The sequence below is a fragment of the Saimiri boliviensis genome, chromosome 12 (assembly GCF_048565385.1).
Source record: "Saimiri boliviensis isolate mSaiBol1 chromosome 12, mSaiBol1.pri, whole genome shotgun sequence".
Classification (NCBI taxonomy): Eukaryota; Metazoa; Chordata; class Mammalia; order Primates; family Cebidae; genus Saimiri; species Saimiri boliviensis.
The window spans coordinates 76,387,151-76,410,662 of record NC_133460.1 but is presented as its reverse complement, the minus strand read 5'-3'; the positions used below and the strand labels follow the sequence as shown (position 1 = coordinate 76,410,662).

Below are 23,512 nucleotides of genomic sequence, written 5' to 3'. Positions count from 1 at the left end.
ATAAATTGTAAAATTTATTACCAAAGTAAAAATGTTACAACTATTTCCTTCAAAGAAATGATTTAAAATTTAAGAATGCCTCTATAGTCTTTTGAAATCCTTAAGAAATATCCCTAATATGTAACAAAAGAAAAGTAAAAAATAATAGAATAACAAAAACCTACTAAGTAAAGCCAACACTTTAGCAGCTGATGGAATCCACCAGGAACACTTTGTTATAGGTGGAAATTCTTCAGGCTTTGCAGGAAACAGGCGTAAAGAAATAAATTGCAGCAATCTCTCTACCAATTGTTTGAACCTCTTCTGGGACAATCTGGTAAAGATTTCAAAATAATTGCAATCAAAATTCACATTTTCTGTTTCCAAAATTATCTGTTAGATATCAAACTGCATCTTAAGCCACAACATTTTAGACATTCCCTTAAATTGTTTCTTAAATTGCTAAACATTTGAAAAGATTCAAAATCTTACCTTGAATATTGTCTTAGTTAAATGAGAAATAAACACCAACATTACTATAAAGTCAGTAACATTTTATTTTTAAGACTCAATATTCAGTCAGTCTTCATTATTCATAGATTCTATACGTCTACATTTGCCTACTTGCTAAAATGTAATGGTTATTTCCCAAATCAATACTGTGTTTCCATGGTCATCTGTGGAGACGTGAAAAACGTGTCTCCTGACATGCACATTCCCAGCTGAGGTCAAAGTTATGTTCTGCCTTGTTTTAGCTCAATAATCTCTCTTTGCAAGTGTCCTTTATGTGATCCATTTAGCTTCATGTTTTCAACATTTTGGTCCTTTTTGTTGGTGATTTTGCTATTTCAAAATGGCCAAGAGTAGTGCTAAAATGCTGTCTAGTGTTACCTATAAGAAGGTTGTGATGTGCCCTACAGAGAAAATACGTATGTTAGAGAAGCCTCTTTCAGGCATGAGTTACAGTGCTGCTGGCCCTGAGTTCAATGATAATGAGTCAATGACTTCTATTAAAGTGTGTCTTTAAAAAAACACTCATAAAGCAAAGTTATATATTGACTGGTTGATAAAAATGTGATCACAGGCTCACAGGAACCTAACCCTGCATTTTCTCTTGAAGAAATGGTTCTGTATTTATTAATTCTATGTTTGTGGTGACTTTATAGAATATAACTACTATGAATAATAATTTACTATATTTAAAATATCTTTTGGAAATATTTTGCCTTTCTAGCTTTTATCAGTCATAGAGAAGTCATTGTTCATGTGGGTATAGTTCTGTGAAAAAAGTATTATGCTTTTACAAATTGATATTGATGGCTAACCTATATTTTACAATGACATTTTTTAGGTAAGGAGAAAGCACCATTTAAATAATGGTAAAATGTATGAATTTATAGATAGAAAATAAAAAGACATACATTAAAATAGTAGTGTCTGAGCAAATCCAATTGCCATCTTTGAGAGATATAACAATAATAGGAATGTGCTATAAAAAAAGTGAAGGCAGCAGACAGAAATTCTCAACAGCTTGTGCAGATTTTTCATTACCCTTTATATAGTACTAAAGTAGATTTTTATAATTGGCTTCTGAAGCACTGTGAATATAAGCACCATTTCTAACAACCTGAAATATTTAAATATATTTTATTGTAAAATTACTAATACCAAATTTAAAACTGTGAGACTAAAAAAGTTCTTAATATCATAGAATGATTTACTTTTTAAACCAGTGAACTAGGAAATGATGGTCAGCTTCCACTAAGGTAGCTATCTGTCGTAGCAAGTGAGCATAGATGACATACGTAGATGTGTTATTAAACTGAGGATTCTGAAAAAGATATTAAAGATAATTGTGTTAAAATTCTGTTAACATGTAAAAGGAAAGACACTAAGCTTAATAAGTGGTAAATTCAGGAAACAAACTTTGAGATTATAAAATAACAATAATCTATTTGTTATTTAACAGAGACTTTCATTTACACTGTGGCTATACAGTGAAAAGAGTGTGGGCATGGAGATAATACAGATCTGAGTCTGAGGGCTAATTCTACCACTTAGTAGCTATGTGTCCTTAGGCATATTCCGTACACTTTCATTCTCAATTTCTTTATCTGAAAAACGGGAATGACATTATCTATCTTAAGGGTTATTTTGAGTATTGAAAATGTATATAAAGCACCTTCATAAAAAGTGCCTTCATAAATGATACCAATCACTATCATCCAATTAAAAGCATAAAATCTGGGTTTTCCTTGATTAAAAGCTAGAAAAATGAAGTAAGAGCTGGTTGTGAAACTTTTGCCATTGTAAATGAGTTAGCCTCATATCTCACAAAGAACAAGGGGGGAACCACATACAGCTTCTGACAACTCTTAAATGATAAAGGGACACTGAAGGAATACTTGTAAATTAAGAAAAACTTCTAGTTATGTTTCCAAAATCTAAAATTCTAGCACAATGTACATTTCAGCACATCATGGAAAAAATAAATACTATTGAAAAACACCTCCTAAAATTGTGAAAAGTAAGAGAGGACCATGTGTTTTTCAAAACTGAGAGAACAACTCAAAATTTGGGACCGACTTTAATCGATAACTTCATCTGGTTATGGTTCTTGAGAAGAACAAAATATAAGCAGAACTTATGGCTGATTAATATACTCACCTAAAATCTGAGCTCTGAGTCATCTTTCTAGCTTTTACTATCCTACATATCTTTGTTTCTTTTTTTTGTAGTTTTGAGTTTTGGCTCTTCTCTTACCTATTTTCCCTCCTTACATTTCTCTTCTTAACTACCTGTTGGTCATTTCCCCGCCCCCGCTTTTCCACTTTTTCCTTTTTCTTCTTTCTCTACTTTCTCTATCCCTACCCTGCATATTTTCTTTCATTAGACATATTAATATTATAATACCATAATATTGTACTAAACACTATGCTTAATATAGTTTTCCTTACTTTTAAATGAGATAATAATATACATGGACAACTTTTATAAATTGTAAAGAATAATGTAAATGTATTACTAGTATGTTAGCTATGGTAATAATGTATTTCTTCCTCAAAAAATAATAAAAAGTAAAAATTGCTTTTCATTTGTCTCGATCTTACTTTTTTAATCTATTAATCTGTATCTATCAAGAGGAAAAAGTTCATCACCTTTGCTTTACAGCAAATTAAAAAAAGAACTCTTATCTTTCCATGAGAATTCTAACTGAAGTTACTGAAAAATCATAGTGAAATGAAAAACATACTAGAAAGGAAAATAAAAGAAAGTCCTGAAGCCCATTAAAACTAGTTACAAGAAAGAGGTTTGAATGGAGGAGGAGGAAGTGCTTCCATTCTGTTTGTTTCTGAATACTCTGGTGGGAACTAAATCAAAATTTTAATCTCACATATAATTTAGCTTCTGATTATTTATTTGTTATGGCTTTAATCTTCTGGTTACAGGTAACTGTAATTCTAAAAAGAATCAATAATGTTGCCTAAAATGATACTTAACATTTAACATCATTTCAGATACACATGCAGAGATTGAGATCTGACTTAGACAACTTCAACGAAGTTCTGGTTCTCTTACCTGTAAAAGTATAAAATATGCTCTAAGATCATCTCTTGTTCGTGGACTGAAAAAGAAACGAATAATTTATTATGGATGAATGTTTAATCTCATAGCATCTAATTTAAAAAGACCAATAAATGTTTCTATGATGACTTAGTTGAGAAAAGCTAAAAACTAGGCTTAAATTAAAATGTATTATTATTGAAAAGTGACATGTCCATAATATGCTGGGAACACAAGTGCTTCCGTGCCTCTCCTAGGCTGGTTCTGAAGATAGCTAAAGACAGCTAAATAGGCTATAACATTTTGTGAGGTAAATATGATTAAATCTGGAAGTAGTTAGGAGTGTAATAAAAAAATCATCAATTTTAGAATACTTAGGTTTTTGTTTTAATAAAGGATAATCTTTACTTAAGAACATTTATATATTAAAGAAAGAAAATATGCTTGTGTTTATAGGTCCATTCCTAAAGTGATATAGAAATGTCTGTAAATCAAATCATACTTTAAATGTATCTAGTATGCTTCCAACTGAAAGAATAATGAAAAGTAATTTTTCCATCTTAATATGAATTCTCATATTATCAGATTTGACCAAGAACTTTTGTTATTCCCAAGGCTAATAAGTGTTTCTTGCCTGCTCAAGATATAATTGGTAAATTCTCACAGATATCTGGAAGTAACTTCTTGAATTAAAAATGGTTCACCTCTATGACAACCAGATGCAATTCATGATTCCTAACTGGGTCCTGGACTGAAAAACAAAATCCAGATATTAAAGCTTTTGTTATTATCTATGCTGTTGAGTGTTTCTTTCTTGCCCACTCAAATCTATTTGTACATATCATCTTTGCCTCTAAGTAATTTCCTATCCTACCTAGAACTTTATAATCTTGCCAAGGTCATTTATGCCCACATAAATTATCAGGCATGTATGATAAATTGTATGAGTAGGTTTGATTTATTAGAATTTTTTAAATGATATTTTTACTATAATACTCATGAAGCAATTAACCTCAGTTTGGTCTTAACTCTTCAGTCCTCAGACACTTAACTGAGAAGTAACAGGGCTTTCTTCTCTTTGAGGCTAGTAACTGATTTTCTGAAACATGAGATATAGGAAAATATAATACAAGAAGGTCATTATAATGCTTGCTTCTTATAATAAGCAAGAGTTCCTAACAGAAAAACAGGCAAATCTGCAATTAAAAAAAGGCAAAAGTACATGGAAAACTTATAAAAGAATAAATAAAAATAGCAAACAAATGATAAAATGTTAAGCTTATTGGTATTAAGGAAAAGTACATAAAAATGAGATTCCCTTTTCATTTATCAAATTAGGTAGGCCCTCTGCTGTTAGAAGTGTACATTATCAAAACTGCTTTGTGAAGAAATCTGATAAAATGTATTAAGTGTCTTAAAATGTTTACACTGATACAGTAATTCAATTTCTAAAACAATTTACATAAATGCTCAGAAAAGATTTTTGTACAAAATGTTCACTGTGGAAGTATTCATATAGACAACCATTCTTAGAGAATGGTTAGGTAAATTACAATACATTCCTATTCTAGGTTATTAGTCAGACATTAAAACTGGTTTGAGAAGGAAAATGCAAACAAATTACTAGAGTAATAAACTAAGGAAAATACCATTAAGTTAAAAGTCACAAGAAACTATACAGTATGATTTTAATTGTTTTAAAAAGATGACTAGAAAAACACTGCAAAATATTAATATTTTTTACTTTCTTCTTCTTTTTCTTTCTTTCTTTCTTTTTTTTTTTTTGAGACAGAGTCTCACTCTATTGCCCAGGCTGGAGTGCAGTGGCATGATCTTGGCTCACTGCAACCTTTGCCTCCAGGACTCAAACAATTCTCCTGCCTCAGTCTCCTGAGTAAGCAGAAATTACAGGAATGTGTAACCATGTCCAACTAATATTTCATTTTTACTAGAAATAAGGTTTCATCGTGTTGGCCAGGCTGGCACTTTCTTCTTTATACTTCTCTGACTTCTCCCTATTTTCTAAAATAAGCATGAATTCCTTTCAAAATCAGAACAATTAAAATATTATTAAAATATATATGGTACATGTAACATTACGTTTAAGAATTCTACTTAGGTATTATTTATTTTTCATTATTTTTTCTTTTTTTTCTCACCACTAATGAGGAGGTATTACTTTTAAACTAGACTTAATATGAACATTTGAATTATAATTAATGGCATTACTTTGGCTTTAATAGAAGTTATTATTGAAATAATATACTTTTAATATACATGTACTTTTAAAAGTACATTTTTATTTTATGCATATTCATGGTTCAAAACGTTATCAATTAAATTGCCCATGATTCCTTATATAAGTATCTAATATTTAGTACTGAGAGAAAAAATACTTTAATAGCTGGCCTTATGTGTCCTTCTATTAGAAATAAGAAAAATTTTGCTCTGGCTACCAGGAAGCCCAAGGCTAAATTTAATGCTCATTATTTCAGTTAGGTTACTGATGTAAGTACCCATTCCATTTTTGTTATGCATATATATCTGCATAGAAAAAACTTAACATAAAATTTTTTTTTTTTTTTTTTTTTTGAGACAGAGTTTCCCTCTTGTTACCCAGGCTGGAGTGCAATGGCGCGATCTCGGCTCACTGCAACCTCCGCCTCCTGGGTTCAGGCAATTCTCCTGCCTCAGCCTCCTGAGTAGCTGGGATTACAGGCACGCGCCACCATGCCCAGCTAATTTTTTGTATTTTTGGTAGAGACGGGGTTCCACCATGTTGATCAGGATGGTCTCGATCTTCTGACCTCGTGATCCACCCGCCTCGGCCTCCCAAAGTGCTGGGATTACAGGCTTGAGCCACCGCGCCCGGCCCATAAAATTTAAAAGAATTCACAGATCTCTTTATGCTCATTTCCAGGTCCTACTGAGAAGTCACAGATCTCAAGTTATACAGCTTTGTTGTAAATGGCTTATAATTCCTTTCTCATCTATGTTATTATAACTCAACTAAAATCTTTTCTGAGAGTAAAACAAATATACATATGTTAAAGATATATAAGTTAGACATCTATACTGATTAGCTAAATATTGAAAATATTAGTTTACCCTTTCCATTCCCGTAACAGGCTGTTAATGATTCCCTTTAATACTGTCTTCTGAATGTCTTGAGGCTGTAGGCAAAAGAAAACAATAAGGTAATTAGGATTATCTACTTAGGTGATGTTGATATGTTAATTATATTTACAGATCTGCTTCAATAGTTAAAATCAGACTTGAAGACTTGGGACTGACACTTATAATAGTATTGATTTTACATTTATAAACTCTAGAGAGCATCAATGACATAAGATTACAATATGAATATCCCTGGTATGTGTAGTGTACAACATACACAAACATATATGGTGATGGTTGATGACCAACAGAATTTTTACATAACTGGAAAATAAATTTCACTTTTCCTGACTTGACAGGATAGAATAATGAACATGAATCCAGGAGTAACATGTTTACTAATATAACATTACACTATAGTTTAATAATCTCGATACTAAAAATCTTATTTACTATCAAACATCCCAAGAATAAATGAAAATAAAATACATCTAGATAATACTTTAGTTTATAATAGTATAGAAGCTCCATTAACAAGAAACTTCAAATAATCAGTAAAATTTGTGTCATGTTGTTATATGAAAGTGGCAAATGCCAATAAGCATATATATGCCTTTATTTAAAACAACCATTACTTCCAAGACCTGTCAGCACTCATTCAGCCTAGCTCTATGTCATATACACATATACTTATATATATTTAATATATCATTCCTTTCTCTTTCTCTGCTTACAGTAACCCTGCACACCCAGAGAGTACCCCTGCTCAACCACTTATTTACTGTTTGCCCTTGAGCAAGGGCAAAATTTCTCAGGAGAAAAATCAAACAAATGTGCTGACTGGACATACTTTAAGGTTATGACCACAAACCTCAAGAGGACACTCAATACCACTGATAGTCCCGTATTTCTCTAGTTCATTTACTTCTCTACACTTCAAGACAACTGTATTTCAAACCTTCTTATACCACAAATCTCTTAACACCTTCTTCCCAGCATTGTTCCCAGTTATGACCTTGCTACATACTTTAGTGAGAAAGCAGATGCACCCAGATAACAGATGCACTGTCTCAGTGTAATTTCTACCAATTTGCCTACAACTGCACTTGACCAAGGCCAACCCCTTCATTTGAGTCCTACATCCCATCCCCTCCCATAACCTTGTTAAGGACATGGTTATTAAAGTTTTTTCTTGTCTCTCCTGTATCATCCATTTCTCCCTCTCTACTAAAATATTCCTATTAGTAATAACAACGCAGACTAACATCACTGGCAAAGATTTGCCATTCTTCTCCACTTTGCTCTATGCCCTTGGAGGCTGACTCTGAAGGACTACATCAACTAGACTCCTTTGCCTTCTGATTGGGTTCAGCTAATAGAAAGCACTAGCAGAAAAGAAAAGAGAGTGAAGTTGGGGTATTTGTTCCCTCAGCTCCCCACCTGCAGGGTCACCATGGGATGGTTGTCATGGGTTGGCTGTGTCCCTAGAGTGAAAATCCCATCTCCTGTAAAGCAGCCCTCCCACCCACAGCTCATCTCTAGATTCTCCCCTGGGGTACTGTGCTCTCCTTATGGTCTCACTTACTCTGCTAACAACTTTGTAAATAATCTAAGTTACCAATTTGAGTGTGTGGTCTGTTTACTACCAGGACTCTGACTGATATATTGCTTTTATTTAGAACATCTCATTTGGACCATTCATGTACTCTTCTAGCTACCACCTCATTTCTCTGCTTCTCTTCATAGTCAAAGTTCTCAAGAATTATCTGTACTCACTATCTCTTCTTACTGTCTTTCAACTCATTCCAAATAGGCTTATTAAAGTCTTACTAAAGTCTTCAATTATCTATAGCTTATGAAAGACAATGGTCAATTTTCTGTCCAAACCTTACAAAATGTCTCAGCAACATCTGACAAAGTGGACTACTCCTTTCTTCTTTAAACACTTTGATCTCTCCTTTGCTAATGCCTTATCCATCTAATTAAATGGCAACAGCACCCACTCAGTTTCCTTTCTTGCCTTTGAGTGCCACATTCAGTGTACTGGAACTTTTACTAGCTCTACTCCATAATTTATGAGTCCAAACATTACTCATTATTTTCACTGCCAAAATTGCTAATCCAAATATCAAATTTTGCTTTAACTACTGCAATGCCTTCCTAACTCCTTTCTCTTGACACACTACAGACCACTTTCTGCTAAGCATCTAGAGAGATCTTTCTTAACTATAAGTGATCCCAGCTCAAAATTAATCAATTTCCATTACAATACAATCAAACTCACATGGACATATGCAGTCTGATCTCTTACCAACTTAGTGTCTCCTTTCTCCCTAATTCACCATGCTTTAGTCACACAAGTCTTATTTCTGGATCTTCCAATTGTGCTCCCTTCTCAGGGCCTTTGTATTAGCTGAAACTTCTGTTAGTTCATACAGGTATGAACTACTACATTTGGCTAGCTTTTTCTTCTACACCTTTGGAAGAGTTCAGACCATCTGTCTGGCAGATTATTTCTTAATTGGGGGTTTCTGCTAATTTCTTAGATTTGATTCAGGTTATGCATTTTGGAAAGGAAAACTCATAATGTGTCCTCAGTGTATCACATGAACAAGCACATAGTGTCGGTTTAGTGATTTATTTAAGATAATGAGTGAATCAATTATTACTATCATGGTTGCAAATCTTAATTTTCTAACTTTAAATTTCTTCTACATTTATTCAAATTTTACTGAGTTTTAAAAATTTTTAATTTTTGTGGGTATATTATTTATGTGGGTATATATATAGGTTATATGAGATATTTTGATAGAGGCATGCAATGTGTAATAATCACATCAGGGTAAATAAAATATCCATCACCTCAAGCGTTTGTTGTGTTTCAAACAATCCAGTTACACTCTTGTAGTTATTTAAAAATGTACAACTAAATTATTTTTTACTATAGCCACCCTGTTGTGCCAGCAAATACTAGGTCTTATTTATTCTATTTTTTGTGCCCATTAACTATCCAACCTTTCCTCTGCCTTCCCCTCAATTATCCTTCCCAGCCTCTGGTAAGCATCGTTCTACTCTCAAGCTCCAAGAATTCAATTGTTTTACTCTTTAGCACTCATTGATAAGTAAGAAAATGTGATTCTGGTTTTTCTGCACCTGGCTTATTTCACTTAATAAAATAACCTCCAGTTCTATCCATGTTGTTGCAAATGACAAGATCTCATTTTTTTTTAAGGCTGAATAGTTTTCTATGGTGTATATGACCTATATTTTCTCTACCCATTTGTCTAAATGGACACTTGGGTTGCTTCCAAATCTTGGTTATTATGAATAGTGCTGTAATGAAAATGGGAGTGCAGATATTTCTTTGATATATTGTTTTCCTTTCTTTTGAATATATACTTAGGAGTGGATCATATGATAGTTCCATTTTCAGTTTTTTGAGGAACCTCCAAACTGTTCTCCATAGAGGCTGTATTAATTTACATTCCCACTAACAGTGTATGAGGGTTCCCTTTCCTCCACATTCTTGCCAGCATTTGTTAATGCCTGTCTTTTGGAGAAAAGTCATTTTGACTGGGGTGACATCCTATCTCATTGTAATTTTGACTTGCGTATCTCTGATGATCCATAATGTTGGGCACCTTTTCATATGCCTGTTTGCCATTTATATATCTCTTTTGAGAATTGTCTATTCAAATATTTTGCCTATTTTTGATAGGATTATTAGATTTTTAAGTTATTTTTTCTAGTTATATTTTCTTGTTATATTTTTATTAATCTTTTTTCAGGTGGGTGGTCTGCAAAACGTTTTCTCTCATTCTGTGAGTTGTTTCTTCATTTTGTTGATTGTTTCTTTTTCTGTGCAGAAGCTTTGTAACTTGATGTGATCCCATCTGTCCATTTTTGCTTTGGTTGCTTGTTTCCTGTATGGTAGAACTCAAGAAGTCTTAGCCCACTCCAATGTCCTGCAGTTTCCTTTTAGTAGTTTCATAGTTTGAGGTCTTTAAGCATTTAATGCATTTTGATTGGATTTTTGTATATGGAAGGATATGGGTCTACTTTCATTTTTCTGCATAGGGATATTGTTTTCTCAGCAGCATTCATTGAAGAGACTGTTCTTTCCCCAAAGTATGTACTTGAAACATTTGTCAAAAATGAGTTCACTGTTGACATCTGGATTTATTTGTGGGTTCTCTCTTCTGATCCACTGGTCTATATGACTATTCTTACACCATGCTGTTTTGGCTACTATTAAGTCTGCAGTATAATTTCAAGTCTGGTCATGTGATCCCACCATTTTTATTCTTTTTTATTTTTATTTATTTTTTATTTATTTATTTTTTTTTTATTGCATTTTAGGTTTTGGGGTACATGTGATGAACATGCAAGATTGTTGCATAGGTACACACATGGCAGTGTGCTTTGCTGCCTTCCGTCCCCTCACCTGTATCTGTCATTTCTCCCCATGCTATCTCTTCCCACCTCCCCACCCCCCGCCCCTCCCCCATTTCCCCCCAATGGACCCCAGTGTGTAGTGCTCCCCTCCCTGTGTCCATGTGTTCTCATTGTTCAACACCCACCTATGAGCGAGAATATATGGTGTTTGACTTTCTGCTCTTGTGTCAGTTTGCTGAGAATGATGGTTTCCAGGTTCATCCATGTCCCTACAAAGGACGTGAACTCATCGTTTTTGATGGCTGCATAATATTCCATGGTGTATATGTACCACATTTTCCCTATCCAGTCTATCATCGTTGGGCATTTGGGTTGGTTCCAGGTCTTTGCTATTGTAAACAGTGCTGCAATGAACATTCGTGTGCACGTGTCCTTGTAGTAGAATGATTTATAATCCTTTGGATATATACCCAGTAATGGGATTGCTGGGTCAAATGGGATTTCTATTTTTAGGTCCTTGAGGAATCGCCACACTGTCCTCCACAATGGTTGAATTAATTTACATTCCCACCAACAGTGTAAAAGTGTTCCTATTTCTCCACATCCTCTCCAGCATCTGTTGTTTCCCGATTTTTTAATGATCGCCATTCTAACTGGTGTGAGATGGTATCTCAATGTGGTTTTGATTTGCATTTCTCTGATGACCAGTGATGATGAGCATTTTTTCATATGTTTGTTGGCCTCCTGTATGTCTTCTTTTGTAAAGTATTTGTTCATATCCTTCGCCCATTTTTGAATGGGCTTGTTTGTTTTTTTCTTGTAGATCTGCTTTAGAACAGAGGCCTCAGAGGAAATACAACATACCCACAACCATCTGATCTTTGACAAACCTGACAAAAACAAGCAATGGGGAAAGGACTCCTTGTTTAATAAATGGTGTTGGGAAAACTGGCTAGCCATGTGCAGAAAGCAGAAACAGGACCCCTTCCTGACACCTTACACCAAAATTAACTCCAGATGGATTAAAGACTTAAACATCAGACCTAATACCATAAAAACCTTAGAAGAAAATCTAGGCAAAACCATTCAGGACATAGGTGTAGGCAAGGACTTCATGACCAAAACGTCAAAAGCAATGGCAACAAAAGCCAAAATAGACAAATGGGACCTAATCAAACTCCACAGCTTCTGCACGGCAAAAGAAACAGTCAGTAGAGTGAATCGGCAACCAACAGAATGGGAAAAAATTTTTGCAGTCTACCCATCTGACAAGGGGCTGATATCCAGAATTTACAAATAACTAAAGCAGATCTACATTTTTATTCTTTTTACCTAGGAAAGCTTTGGTTATTCTGGGTCTTCTGTGGTTCTGTATAAATGTTAGAATTGTTTTTTTTATTTAGAAAATTATTTCTATTTAGAAAAAACAATTCTAACATTTATGCAGAACCACAGAAGACCCAGAATAACCAAAGCTTTCCAAGATCAGTGGTATTTTGATAGGAACACGTTTTACTGTTAAAAAAGCCTTTCTTTGCTCTTACATTTATTTATATATTTACCTCCCTAGCAATAATGTACTTATTGATTATCAATATGGATATTTAATATCAGTATGGATCAGATACTTATTGTACCTAGTCAGTTATAATTCATTATTGTCACTTTTTAATAATTTGCAATTAAAAAATTATTTTAGGTTCAGGTGTACATGTGCAGGTTATATAGGCAAACTGTCTGTCATGGGGGTTTGGTATACAGATTATTTCATCAACCAGGTAATAAACAGTATACTTGATGGGTAGTTTTTTGATCTTTACCCTCCTTCCACTGTCCACCCTCAAGTAATCGCCAGTATCTGCTGTTCCCCTCTTTCTGTCCATGTGTACTCTGTTTAGCTCTCTCTTGTGAGAACATGCAGTACTTGGTTTTCTGTTCCTGCATTAGTTCGCTTAGGATAATAGCCTCCAGCTCCATCCGTAATGCTGCCAAGAAAATGATCTCATTCTTTTTGTGACTTAATGGCATTCCATGGTGTATATATACCACATTTTCTTTATTCAGTCTAAAGTCAATGAGCATTTAGGTTGATTCTATGTCTTTCATATCTTTGTTATTGTGAATAGTGCTGCAACAAACATGCATGTATGAGTGTCTTTATGGTAGAATAATTTACATTCCTTTGGGTATATACTCAATGATGGAACTGCTGGGTCAAATGGAAGTTCTGTTTTAAGTTCTTTGAGGAACCGCCACACTGCCTTCCACAATTGCTGAACTAATTCACGTTCCCAATAGCAGTGTATAATTGTTCCCTTTTTTCTACAACCTCACCAGCATCCACTGTTTTTTTACTTTTCTTTTTGAACTTTTATTTTTTAGGTTCAGGGGTGCATGTGTAGGTTTGTTATATAGGTAAATTGCATGGTGTAAGGTTTGGTGTATAGATTTCATCATCCAGGTAAATAAGCATAGTACCTGATAGGTAGTTTTTCTGATGGTCTTCTGCCTCCCATCTTCCATCCTAATATAGGCCCCACTGTCTCTTGTTTCCCTTTTAGGTTTCATATGTTCTTGTCGTTTAGCTCCCACTTACATATGAGAGCATACAGTATTTGGTTTTCTGTTTCTGTGTTGATTTACTTAGGATAATGATCTCCAACTCCCTCCATGTTGTTGCAAAGGACATGATCTGATTCTATGATCACATGGCATCCCATGGTATACATGTACCACATTTTCTTTATCCAGTCTACCACTGATGGGTATTTAGATTGATTCCATGTCTTCACTGTTGTGAATAGTGCTGCAATGAACATACACGTGACATGTGTCTTTACGGTAGAACAATTTATATTCCCTTGGGTATATACCCAATAATGGGATGGCTGATTCAAATGGTAATTAAGCTTTACACAATGGCTGAACTAATTTACATTATCAGCATTGTATAAGCATTCCCTTTTCTCTGCAACCTCCCATTTTTTGACTTTTTAGTAACAGCCATTCTGACTGGTGTGAGATGTTATCTCATTGAGGTTTTGATTTGCCTATCTCTAATGATCAGCAATGCTGAGCATTTCTTCACATACTTATTGGACACATGTATGTCTTCTTTTGAAAAATGTCTGTTCATGTCCTTTGCCCACTTTTTAATGAAGTCATTTGCTTTTGCTTATTAATTTATTTCAGTTCTTTATAGATTCTGGATATTAGACCTCTGTTGGATGCAGAGTTCGCAAATATTTTCTCTTATTTTGCAGGTTGCCTATTTACTGTGTTGATAGTTTCTTTTGCCATGCAGAAGCTCTATAGTTTAATTAGGTCTCAATCACCAATTTTTGTTTTAGTCACAATTGCTTTTGGCATTTTTGTCATGTAATCTTTGCTAGGCCTACATCCAGAATGACATTTCCTAGGTTATCTTCTAGGCTTTTTAGACTTTCAGTTTTTATATTAAAGTCTTTGTCTTGAGTTGGTTTTGTATATGGTGAAATAAATGGGTCCACTTTCAATATGGACCCATTTTACATATAGCTAGCAAGTTATCCCAGCACTATTTATTGAATAGGGAATATTGTCCCTATTGCTTGTTTTCGTCGACTTTGTCAAAGATCAGTTGGTTGTAGGTGTGTGTCATTGGTTCTAGGTTCTCTATTCTGTTCCATTGGTCTATGTGTCTCTTTCTGAACCAGTACCATGCTGTTTTGGTTGCTGTGGCTTGTAGCATAGTTTGAAGTCAGATAATATAATGCCTCCAGCTTTGTTCTCTCTCTTTTTTAGGATTGCCTTGGCTAATCAGACCTTTTTTTTTCGTTTTATATTAATTTTAAAAGTTTTTTTTTTTCTAATTCTGTGAAGAATGCCATTGGTAGTTTGATTGGAATAGCATTGAATCTCTAAATTGCCTTGGGTAGTAAGGCCACTTTAATAATATTGATTCTTCCTATCCTTGAGCATGGAATGCTTCTCCATTTGTTTGTTCATCTCTAATTTCTTTGAGCAGGGTTTTGTAATTCTCATTGTTAGTGCTCCTTACCTCACTGGTTAGCAATACTTGTAGGTATTTTATTCTTTTTTGTGGCTATTGTGAGTGGAATTGTGTTCTTGATTTGGCTCTTAGCTTAGTCACTGGTATATAGAAATGCTACTGATTTTTGTATATCGATTTAGTCAACTTTGCTGAAATTGTTCTTCAGGTCTAGGAGCTTTTAGGCAGAGGATATGGGGTTTTCTAGGTATAGAATACTGTCTGCAAACATTTGACCTCTTCTCTTCCTATTTGGATGCCTTCTTTTTCTTTCTCTTGCCTACCTGCTCTGGCTAGGGCTTCTAGTAATATGTTGAATAGGAGTGGTGAGTGGGCATCCTTGTCTTGTGCTGGTTCTCAAGAGGAACACTTACAGCATTTGCTCATTCAGTATGATGTTGGCTGTGGGTTTGTCACAGATGATTCCTATTATTTTGAGGTATGTTCCTTCAATGCCTAGTTGTTGAGGGTTTTTAACACGTAGGGAAGCTGAATTTTATCAAAAGCCTTTTCTGCATCTGTTGAGATCTTCATGTGGTTTTCATGTTTAGTTCTGTTTATGTGATGAATCACATTTACTCATATGTGTAGGCTGAACCAACCTTGTGTCCTAGGGATAATGCTTAATTGATCATGGTGGATAGCTTGTTGATATGTCGTTAGATTCAGTTTGCTACTATTTTGTTGAGGATTTTTGCATCAATGTTCATCAAGGATACTGGCCTAAAGTTTTCTTTTTGTATGTGTGTGTGTCTCTGCCACACCCAAAAGGTGATTATCAAGATGATGCTGGCCTCACAGAATGAGTTAGGGAAGAGTCCCTCCTCCTCAAGTTTTTGGAATAGTTTCAGTAGAAATGGTGACAGCTCATTTGTACATCTGGTAGAATTTGGCTCTGAACTGACCTGGTTCTGGGCTTTTTTGGGGGTTGGTAAGCTCTTTCTTACTGATTCCATTTCAGAGCTCATTATTGGTCCGTTCAGGGTTTCCATTTCTTCACGGTTTCATCTTGGGAGGTTGTATGTTTCCAGGAATTTTTCCATTTCTTCTAGGTTTTCTAGTTTGTGTGCATAGGGGTGTTCATAGTGGTCTCTGAGGATTTTTGTATTTGTGTGAGGTAAGAGGTAGTGTCCCCTTTGTAATTTCTGATTGTGTTTATTTGGATTTTGTTTTTCTTTCTTTTTTTTTTTTAAACCTTCTCTGCATCAATTGAGATAATCATGGGGTTTTTGGAATTTTGTTTTTCTTTATTACCCTAGCTAGTGGTCTGTTAATCTTAGTCTTTCAAAAAACCAAATGCTGGATTTGTTGATCGTTTATATTGTCTTTTTATGTCTCAGTTTCCTTCAGTTCAGCTCTGATTTTGGTTATGTCTTGTCTTCTGCTACCTTTGGGGTTAGTTTGCGTTTCTGTCTATAGATCTTCTAGGCGTGATATTATATTAACTTGAGATCTTTCTAAAATTTTGATGTAAGCACTTAGCACCATAAACTTTCCTTTTATGCTGCTTTAGCTGGGTCCCAGACATTCTGATATATCTTTGTTCTCATTAGTTCAACAAATTTCTTGATTTCTGCCTTAATTTCACTGCTTACCTAAAAGTCATCCAGGAGCAGATTGTTTTATTTCCTTATAATTGTATGCTTTTGAGTGTTTTTCTCAGAATGGATTTCTATTTTTATTGTGCTATGGTGGTTGGTATGAATTCATTTAAGTTTGCTGAGAAATGCAAAAGAACGGAAATCATAACAAACAGTCTCTCAGACCACAGGGCAATTGAGTTAGAACTCAGAATGCAGAAACTAACTCAGAACCGCACAGCTTCATGGACACTGAACAACTGGCTCTTGAATGTTGACTGGATAAACAATGAAACGAAGGCAGAAATAAAGATGTTCTTCGAAACCAACGAGAACGAAGACACAACATACCAGAATCTCTGGGACACATTTAAAGCAGTCTCTAGAGGAAAATACATCGCAGTAAGTGCCCACATGAGAAGCAAGGAGAGATCTAAAATTGAAACCCTAACATCAAAATTGAAAGAGCTAGAGGAGCAAGATCAAAAAAACTCGAAACCTAGCAGAAGATAAGAAATAACTAAGATCAGAGCAGAACTGAAGGAGATAGAGACACAAAAAAACCTTCAAAAAATCAATAAATCCAGGAGCTGGTTTTTCGAAAAAATCAACAAAATAGACAGACCACTAACCAGATGAATAAAAAAGAAAAGAGAGAATAACCAAATTGATGCAATAAAAAATGATAAAGGGGATATCACCACAGATTCCACAGAAATTCAAACCATCATCAGAGATGATTACAGACAAATCTATGCACATAAACTAGTAAACCTGGAAGAAATGGATAAATTCCTGGACACTTGCCACCTCCCAAGCCTAAACCAGGAAGAAGTTGAAACCCTGAATAGACCAATAACAAGGTCTGAAGTTTAGGCAGCAATTAAGAGCCTACCACCCAAAAAAAGCCCAGGTCCTGATGGGTTCACAGCTGAATTCTACCAGACATACAAAGAGGAGCTGGTACCATTCCTTCTGAAACTATTTCAAATAATCCAAAAAGAGGGAATCCTTCCCAAATCATTTTATGAGACAAACATCATCCTGATACCAAAACCCGGCAGAGACTCAACAAGAAAACCTTCAGGCCAATATCCATGAAGAACATAGATGCAAAAATCTTCAGTAAAATGCTGGCAAGCCAATTGCAACAGCAAATTAAAAAGCTTATCCACAATGATCAAGTAGGCTTCATCCCAGGGATGCAAGGATGGTTCCATATATGCAAGTGTATAAACGTAATTCACCACACAAACAGAACCAAAGACAAAAACCACATGATTATCTCAATTGATGCAGAGAAGGCCTTTGACAAAATTCAAGCCCTTTATGCTAAAAACCCTCAAAAAACTAGGTATTGACAGAATGTATCTCAAAATAATAAAAGCTATTTATGACAAACCAACAGCCAATATCATACTGAATGGGCAAAAACTGGAAGCATTCCCTTTGAAATCTGGCACTAGACAAGGATGCCCTCTCTCACCACTCCTATTCAATATAGTACTGGAAGTTCTAGCCAGAGCAATCACACAAGAAAAAGAAATAAAGGGTATTCAATTAGGAAAGGAGGAATTAAAATTGTCTCTATTTGCAGACGACATGATTGTATATCTAGAAGACCCCATCGTCTCAGCCCCAAATCTCCTGAAACTGATAAGCAACTTCAGCAAAGTCTCAGGATACAAAATCAATGTGCAAAAATCACAAGCATTCCTATACACCAATAACAGACTTAAAGAGAACCAAATCAAGAATGAACTGCCATTCACAATTGCTAGGAATAAAATACCTAGGAATACAACTAACAAGGAACGTAAAGGACCTCTTCAAGGAGAACTACAAGCCACTGCTCAATAAAATAAGAGAGGACACAAACAGATGGAGAAACATTCCGTGTTCATGGTTAGGAAGAATCAATATTGTGAAAATGGCCATACTGCCCAAAGTAATTTACAGATTCAATGCTATTCCCATCAAGCTACCAATGACCTTCACAGAACTGCAAAAAACCACCTTAAATTTCATATGGAACCAAAAGAGAGCCTGCATAGCCAAGTCAATCCTAAGCAAAAAGAACAAAGCAGGAGGCATCACACTACCGGATTTCAAACTATACTACAAGACTACAGTAATCAAAACAGCATGGTACTGGTACCAAAACAGAGATATAGGCCAATGGAACAGAACAGAGGCCTTGGAGGCAACACAACATATCTACAACCATCTGATCTTTGACAAACCTGAAAAAAACAAGCAATGGGGAAAGGATTCCCTGTTTAATAAATGGTGTTGGGAAAACTGGCTAGCCATGTGCAGAAAGCAGAAATTGGACCCCTTCCTGACACCTTACACTAAAATTAACTCCAGATGGATTAAAGACTTAAACATAGGACCTAACACCATAAAAACCCTAGAAGAAAATCTAGGCAAAACCATTCAGGACATAGGCGTAGGCAAGGACTTCATGACCAAAACACCAAAAGCATTAGCAACAAAAGCCAAAATACACAAATGGGACCTAATCAAACTCCACAGCTTCTGCACAGCAAAAGAAACAGTTATTAAAGTGAATCGGCAACCCACAGAATGGGAAAAAATTTTTGCAGTCTACAAAGGGCTGATATCCAGAATTTACAAAGAACTAAAACAGATCTACAAGAAAAAAGCAAACAAGCCCATTCAAAAGTGGGCAAAGGATATGAAAAGACACTTTACAAAAGAAGACATACATGAGGCCAACAAACATATGAAAAAATGCTCATCATCACGGTCATTAGAGAAATGCAAATCAAAACTACATTGAGATACCATCTCACGCCAGTTACAATGGTGATCATTAAAAAATCTGTAGACAACAGATGCTGGAGAGGATGTGGAGAAACAGGAACACTCCTACACTGTTGGTGGGAGTGTATATTAGTTCAACCATTGTGGAAGACAGTGTGGTGATTCCTTAAGGACCTAAAAATAGAAATTCCATTTGACCCAGCAATCCCATTACTGGGTATATATCCAAAGGATTATAAATCGTTCTACTATAAAGACACATGCATACGAATGTTCATTGCAGCACTGTTTACAATAGGAAAGACCTGGAACCAACCCAAATGCCCATCGATGATAGACTGGACAGGGAAAATGTGGTACATATACATCATGGAATATTATGCAGCCATCAAAAACAATGAGTTTGTGTCCTTTGTAGGGACATGGATGAACCTGGAAACCATCATTCTCAGCAAAGTGACACAAGAGCAGAAAATCAAACACCGCATGTTCTCACTCATAGGCAGATGTTGAACAATGAGAACACATGGACACAGGGAGGGGAGCACTACATACTGGGTCTGTTGGGGGAAAATGGGGGAGGGGGAGGGAGTGGGGAGGTGAGGAGAGATAGCATGGGGAGAAATGTCAGATATAGGTGAAGGGGAGGAAGGCAGCAAATCACACTGCCATGTGTGTACCTATGCAACAATCTTGCATGTTCTTCACACATACCCCGAAACCTAAAATGCAATAAAAAAAATAAAAATTTGCTGAGAATTGTTTTATGGTTGATTGTGTAGTCAATCTTAAAGCACGTGTCATGTGCAGCTCAGAATAATGTGTATTCTGTTGTTTTCGGGTGGAGAGTTCTATAGATATCTGTTAGGTCCATTTGGTCAAATGAGAAGTTCAGGGTCCCATGTATCTTTGTTAGATTGTCCCTCAAACATCTAGTACTGTTGGTGGGGTGTTGAAGTCTCCCACTATTATTGTGTGGTTACCTAAGTCTCCTTGTAGATCTCTATAGAACTTCCTTTGTAAATCTAGGTGCTCCTGTATTAGGTACATATATATTTGGGATACTTAAGTCTTTTTGCTGAACTGAACTCTATACCATTATGTAATGGTCTTGTCTTTTTTGATAGTTGTTGGTTTAAAAAGTCTGTTTAGTCTGAAATTGCAATAGCAACCCCTGCTCTTTTTTCTTTTCTGTTGTTCTTGTTAGAGCTTTCTCCATTGCTTTACTTTGAGCCTATGGAAGTCACTGTATGTGAGATGGATCTCTTGAAGATAGCATATAGTTTGGTCTTTCTTCTTTATCCAATTTGCCACTCTGTGCCTTTATGTGGGCATTAGTCTTTTTATATTCCTGTAATCATGTTGTTAAGCTGGTTATTATACAGAATTTGTTGTGTGGTTGCTTTACAGTGTCAATGGTTTATGTGCTTAAGTATGTTTTTGTAGTGGCTGGTAACAGTCTTTCCTTTCCATATTTAGCACTCCCTTAAGGATCTCTTGTAAGGCAGGTTTGGTGGTAACGAATTCCTTTAGCATTTACTTATCAGAAAAGTATCTTACTTCTCCTTCAATTATGAAGCTTAGTTTGGCTGTATATGAAATTCTTGGTTGGAATATCTTTTTGTTAATAATGCTGAATATAGGCTCCCAATCTCTTCTGTATTTTACGGTCTCTGCTCGAAGGTCTGCTGTTAGCCTGATAGGATTCCCACTGGAGGTGATCTGCTCCTTCTCTCTAATTGCCTTTAACATTTTTTCATTCATTTTGACTTTGGAGAATCTGAGGACTGTGTGTCTTAGGGATGGTCATCTTGTATATTGCAGGAGTTCTCTGAATATCCTGAATTTGAATGTTGGCCTCTTTAGTGAAGTTGAGGAAATTTTCATGGATGATATACAAGTAAGTTTTCTAAATGACTTGCTTTCTCTTCCTCTCTTTCCAAGATGTCAGTGAGTTGCAGATTTGGTTTCTTTACATAATCCCATATTTCTTGGAGGCTTTGTTAGTCCTTCTTTAGCTTGGTCAATTCTGTTATTAATGTTTGCAACTGCATTCTATTTTTTTTTTTTTTTTTTTGAGATAGTGTCTAACTCTGTTGTTCAGGCTGCAGTGCGGTTGCACAATCATAGCCCACTGCAGTTTTGAACTCCTGGGCTTAAGCGATCCTCCCACTATAGCCTCCCAAGTACCTGGAACTATAAGCATGTACCACCACACCCAGTAAACTTTTAAAAACTTTTTTTGTAGAGATGGGGAAAAATTTGTGAAGTGAGTTTTTCAGCTCTGTCAGATCAGTTTGGTCCTTTTTAAAACAGCTATTTCATCTTTTATCTACTGTATCATTTTATTGTATCCTTTAGATTCCTTATATTGGGCTTCTACTTTCTCCTGAATCTTAATGATCTTTGTTCCTATCCATATTCTGAATTCTATTTCTGTCATTTCAGCCTGGTTAAGACCCAATGCTGGGGAACTAGTGCAGTCATTAGGAGGTGAGAAGATACTGGCTTTCTGATTTGCCAGAGTTCTTGTGCTGCTTCTCTCTCATCTGAGTGAGCTGACATTCCTTCAGTTTCTGCAGTTGTTATCCTTTGAATGGGATTTTTTTTTTTTTGCTTGTATTTTCTTTGATGCACTTGTGGGTTTGATTGTGCTATAAAGAGGGTTCAGTTGAATGGCTTTGTTTCTGGAAAATTTTAGTGGGCCAAGGCTCAGCTTAGCACTCCTGGGCTGTATACACTGAGCCCTTGGCTTTGTTCTCTGGCCCTTCAAGGTTAGGAACCTATTGTGCCAAAAGGGCTGAGGTCTTCTTGGTCCACTGACAATAACTCTGATAGGTGGTGCCAGAAAAAAACACCTCATTGGGGTGGTTGGATCTGTGCTTGCTTGCATGTGCCAGCAGCCACTCAGAGCTGTGTGGTGGGATGCATACACATCAGCTGGGGCAGGCTTGTGGCATTGCTGCATGCTCTTGAGCTGGCTGCAGTAGTGGTACAGTATGTGTGGGGTGCTGGTGCGGGCAAGGATGCTGGCCTCTGTGCACATGCATTTGTACTAGCAGTGGTGGCAGCATGGGAGTGGAGGGGGGTTTGAGTTGCTAGTGTCCGTGTGCACATTTACAGCAGCAATTGTGGCATGATTGGGTGCCTGCATGCCAATGAGGGAAGCAGTGTGTACTCATGCAGCAGTAGCATGGTAGGGTGCACACACCTACTGATGCAGTGGGGAAAAGTGAGGTCCACTCACCCACAAACCTTGGAAAATTGGTGGGAAGGTGACTGTGGACAAATTCACGCTGGCAAAGCAGTGCAGGGGAGGTGGTGATGGGGGAAGGTTGCAGGTAGGGTGGTGTGTGTTGGTGGTGGCCACTCTGCTGGACTCTATGACAGTCAGGAGTGGTCTGCTGGTGAAGGACCTGTGCCCCAGGAAGTAACCTGGTTAGGCATTGAGGGTGCACTGCAAGTGAGTGTGGCCAGGCTGGGGGCCTGGGAGAGGCCAGCAGTCAGAGAAACACTCAGATTGGTTAGGCCACCCTACTCTGTCCAGGTCTGACAGTCATCTCAAGGGTAAAGTCTCCTAGAGGAGAATGGTGGGTCTTGAGAGATGGGCATCCCTGGCCATGCTCCACTGCAGATGTTCCCATACCAAACCATCTGGGCTCCACACAGGCTGGAGTCCTGTCCCTACCACCTGTGTAAGCAACTCTCCTGCTAGCTCAAGTGTCCATGGGGGTCATGCACTCTCCTGTTGCCAGGATTCTGAAGGTCAGTGGCAAGAGCAGGCTGCTTCTTGACTGTTCAACTCACCCTTTCCACAGGAATTGCTGGGGGTCGTTAATAAGTTCCAGTACTTGGTAGCCCCACCCAGGTTTCCCAGCTCCTTCTCCCTTCAGCCCAGCATCTATGTCCTCCATCTGTCTAATCTCAATGCCTTCTCTCTGAAGATCTGCTTGGAGTGTGCCAGTCTTCCTGATGTCCAGTCTCTGGGTGGCAGATGTTCTTCCTGGATGCATCTAGTTGGCCATCTTGGCTGCACATCTCCATTATTGTTTTTTTT

At 36.4% G+C, this 23,512-nt stretch overlaps 1 protein-coding gene across 2 annotated transcripts in view; it reads right to left on the bottom strand.

Annotated features, from left to right (window-relative positions):
- The window catches only part of HECTD2 (HECT domain E3 ubiquitin protein ligase 2), a 97,463-nt gene that overhangs the window by 23,493 nt on the left and 50,458 nt on the right, over nucleotides 1–23,512 (bottom strand). For both annotated transcript variants that reach the window (XM_074382569.1, XM_010333287.3), the window contains exons 6-9: nucleotides 6,652–6,716; nucleotides 3,559–3,604; nucleotides 1,701–1,810; nucleotides 165–313 (exon numbers count right to left, since the gene is read on the bottom strand). In XM_074382569.1, the coding sequence (XP_074238670.1) occupies nucleotides 165–313; nucleotides 1,701–1,810; nucleotides 3,559–3,604; nucleotides 6,652–6,716 (370 nt within the window). The remainder of the gene's footprint in view (nucleotides 1–164; nucleotides 314–1,700; nucleotides 1,811–3,558; nucleotides 3,605–6,651; nucleotides 6,717–23,512) is intronic.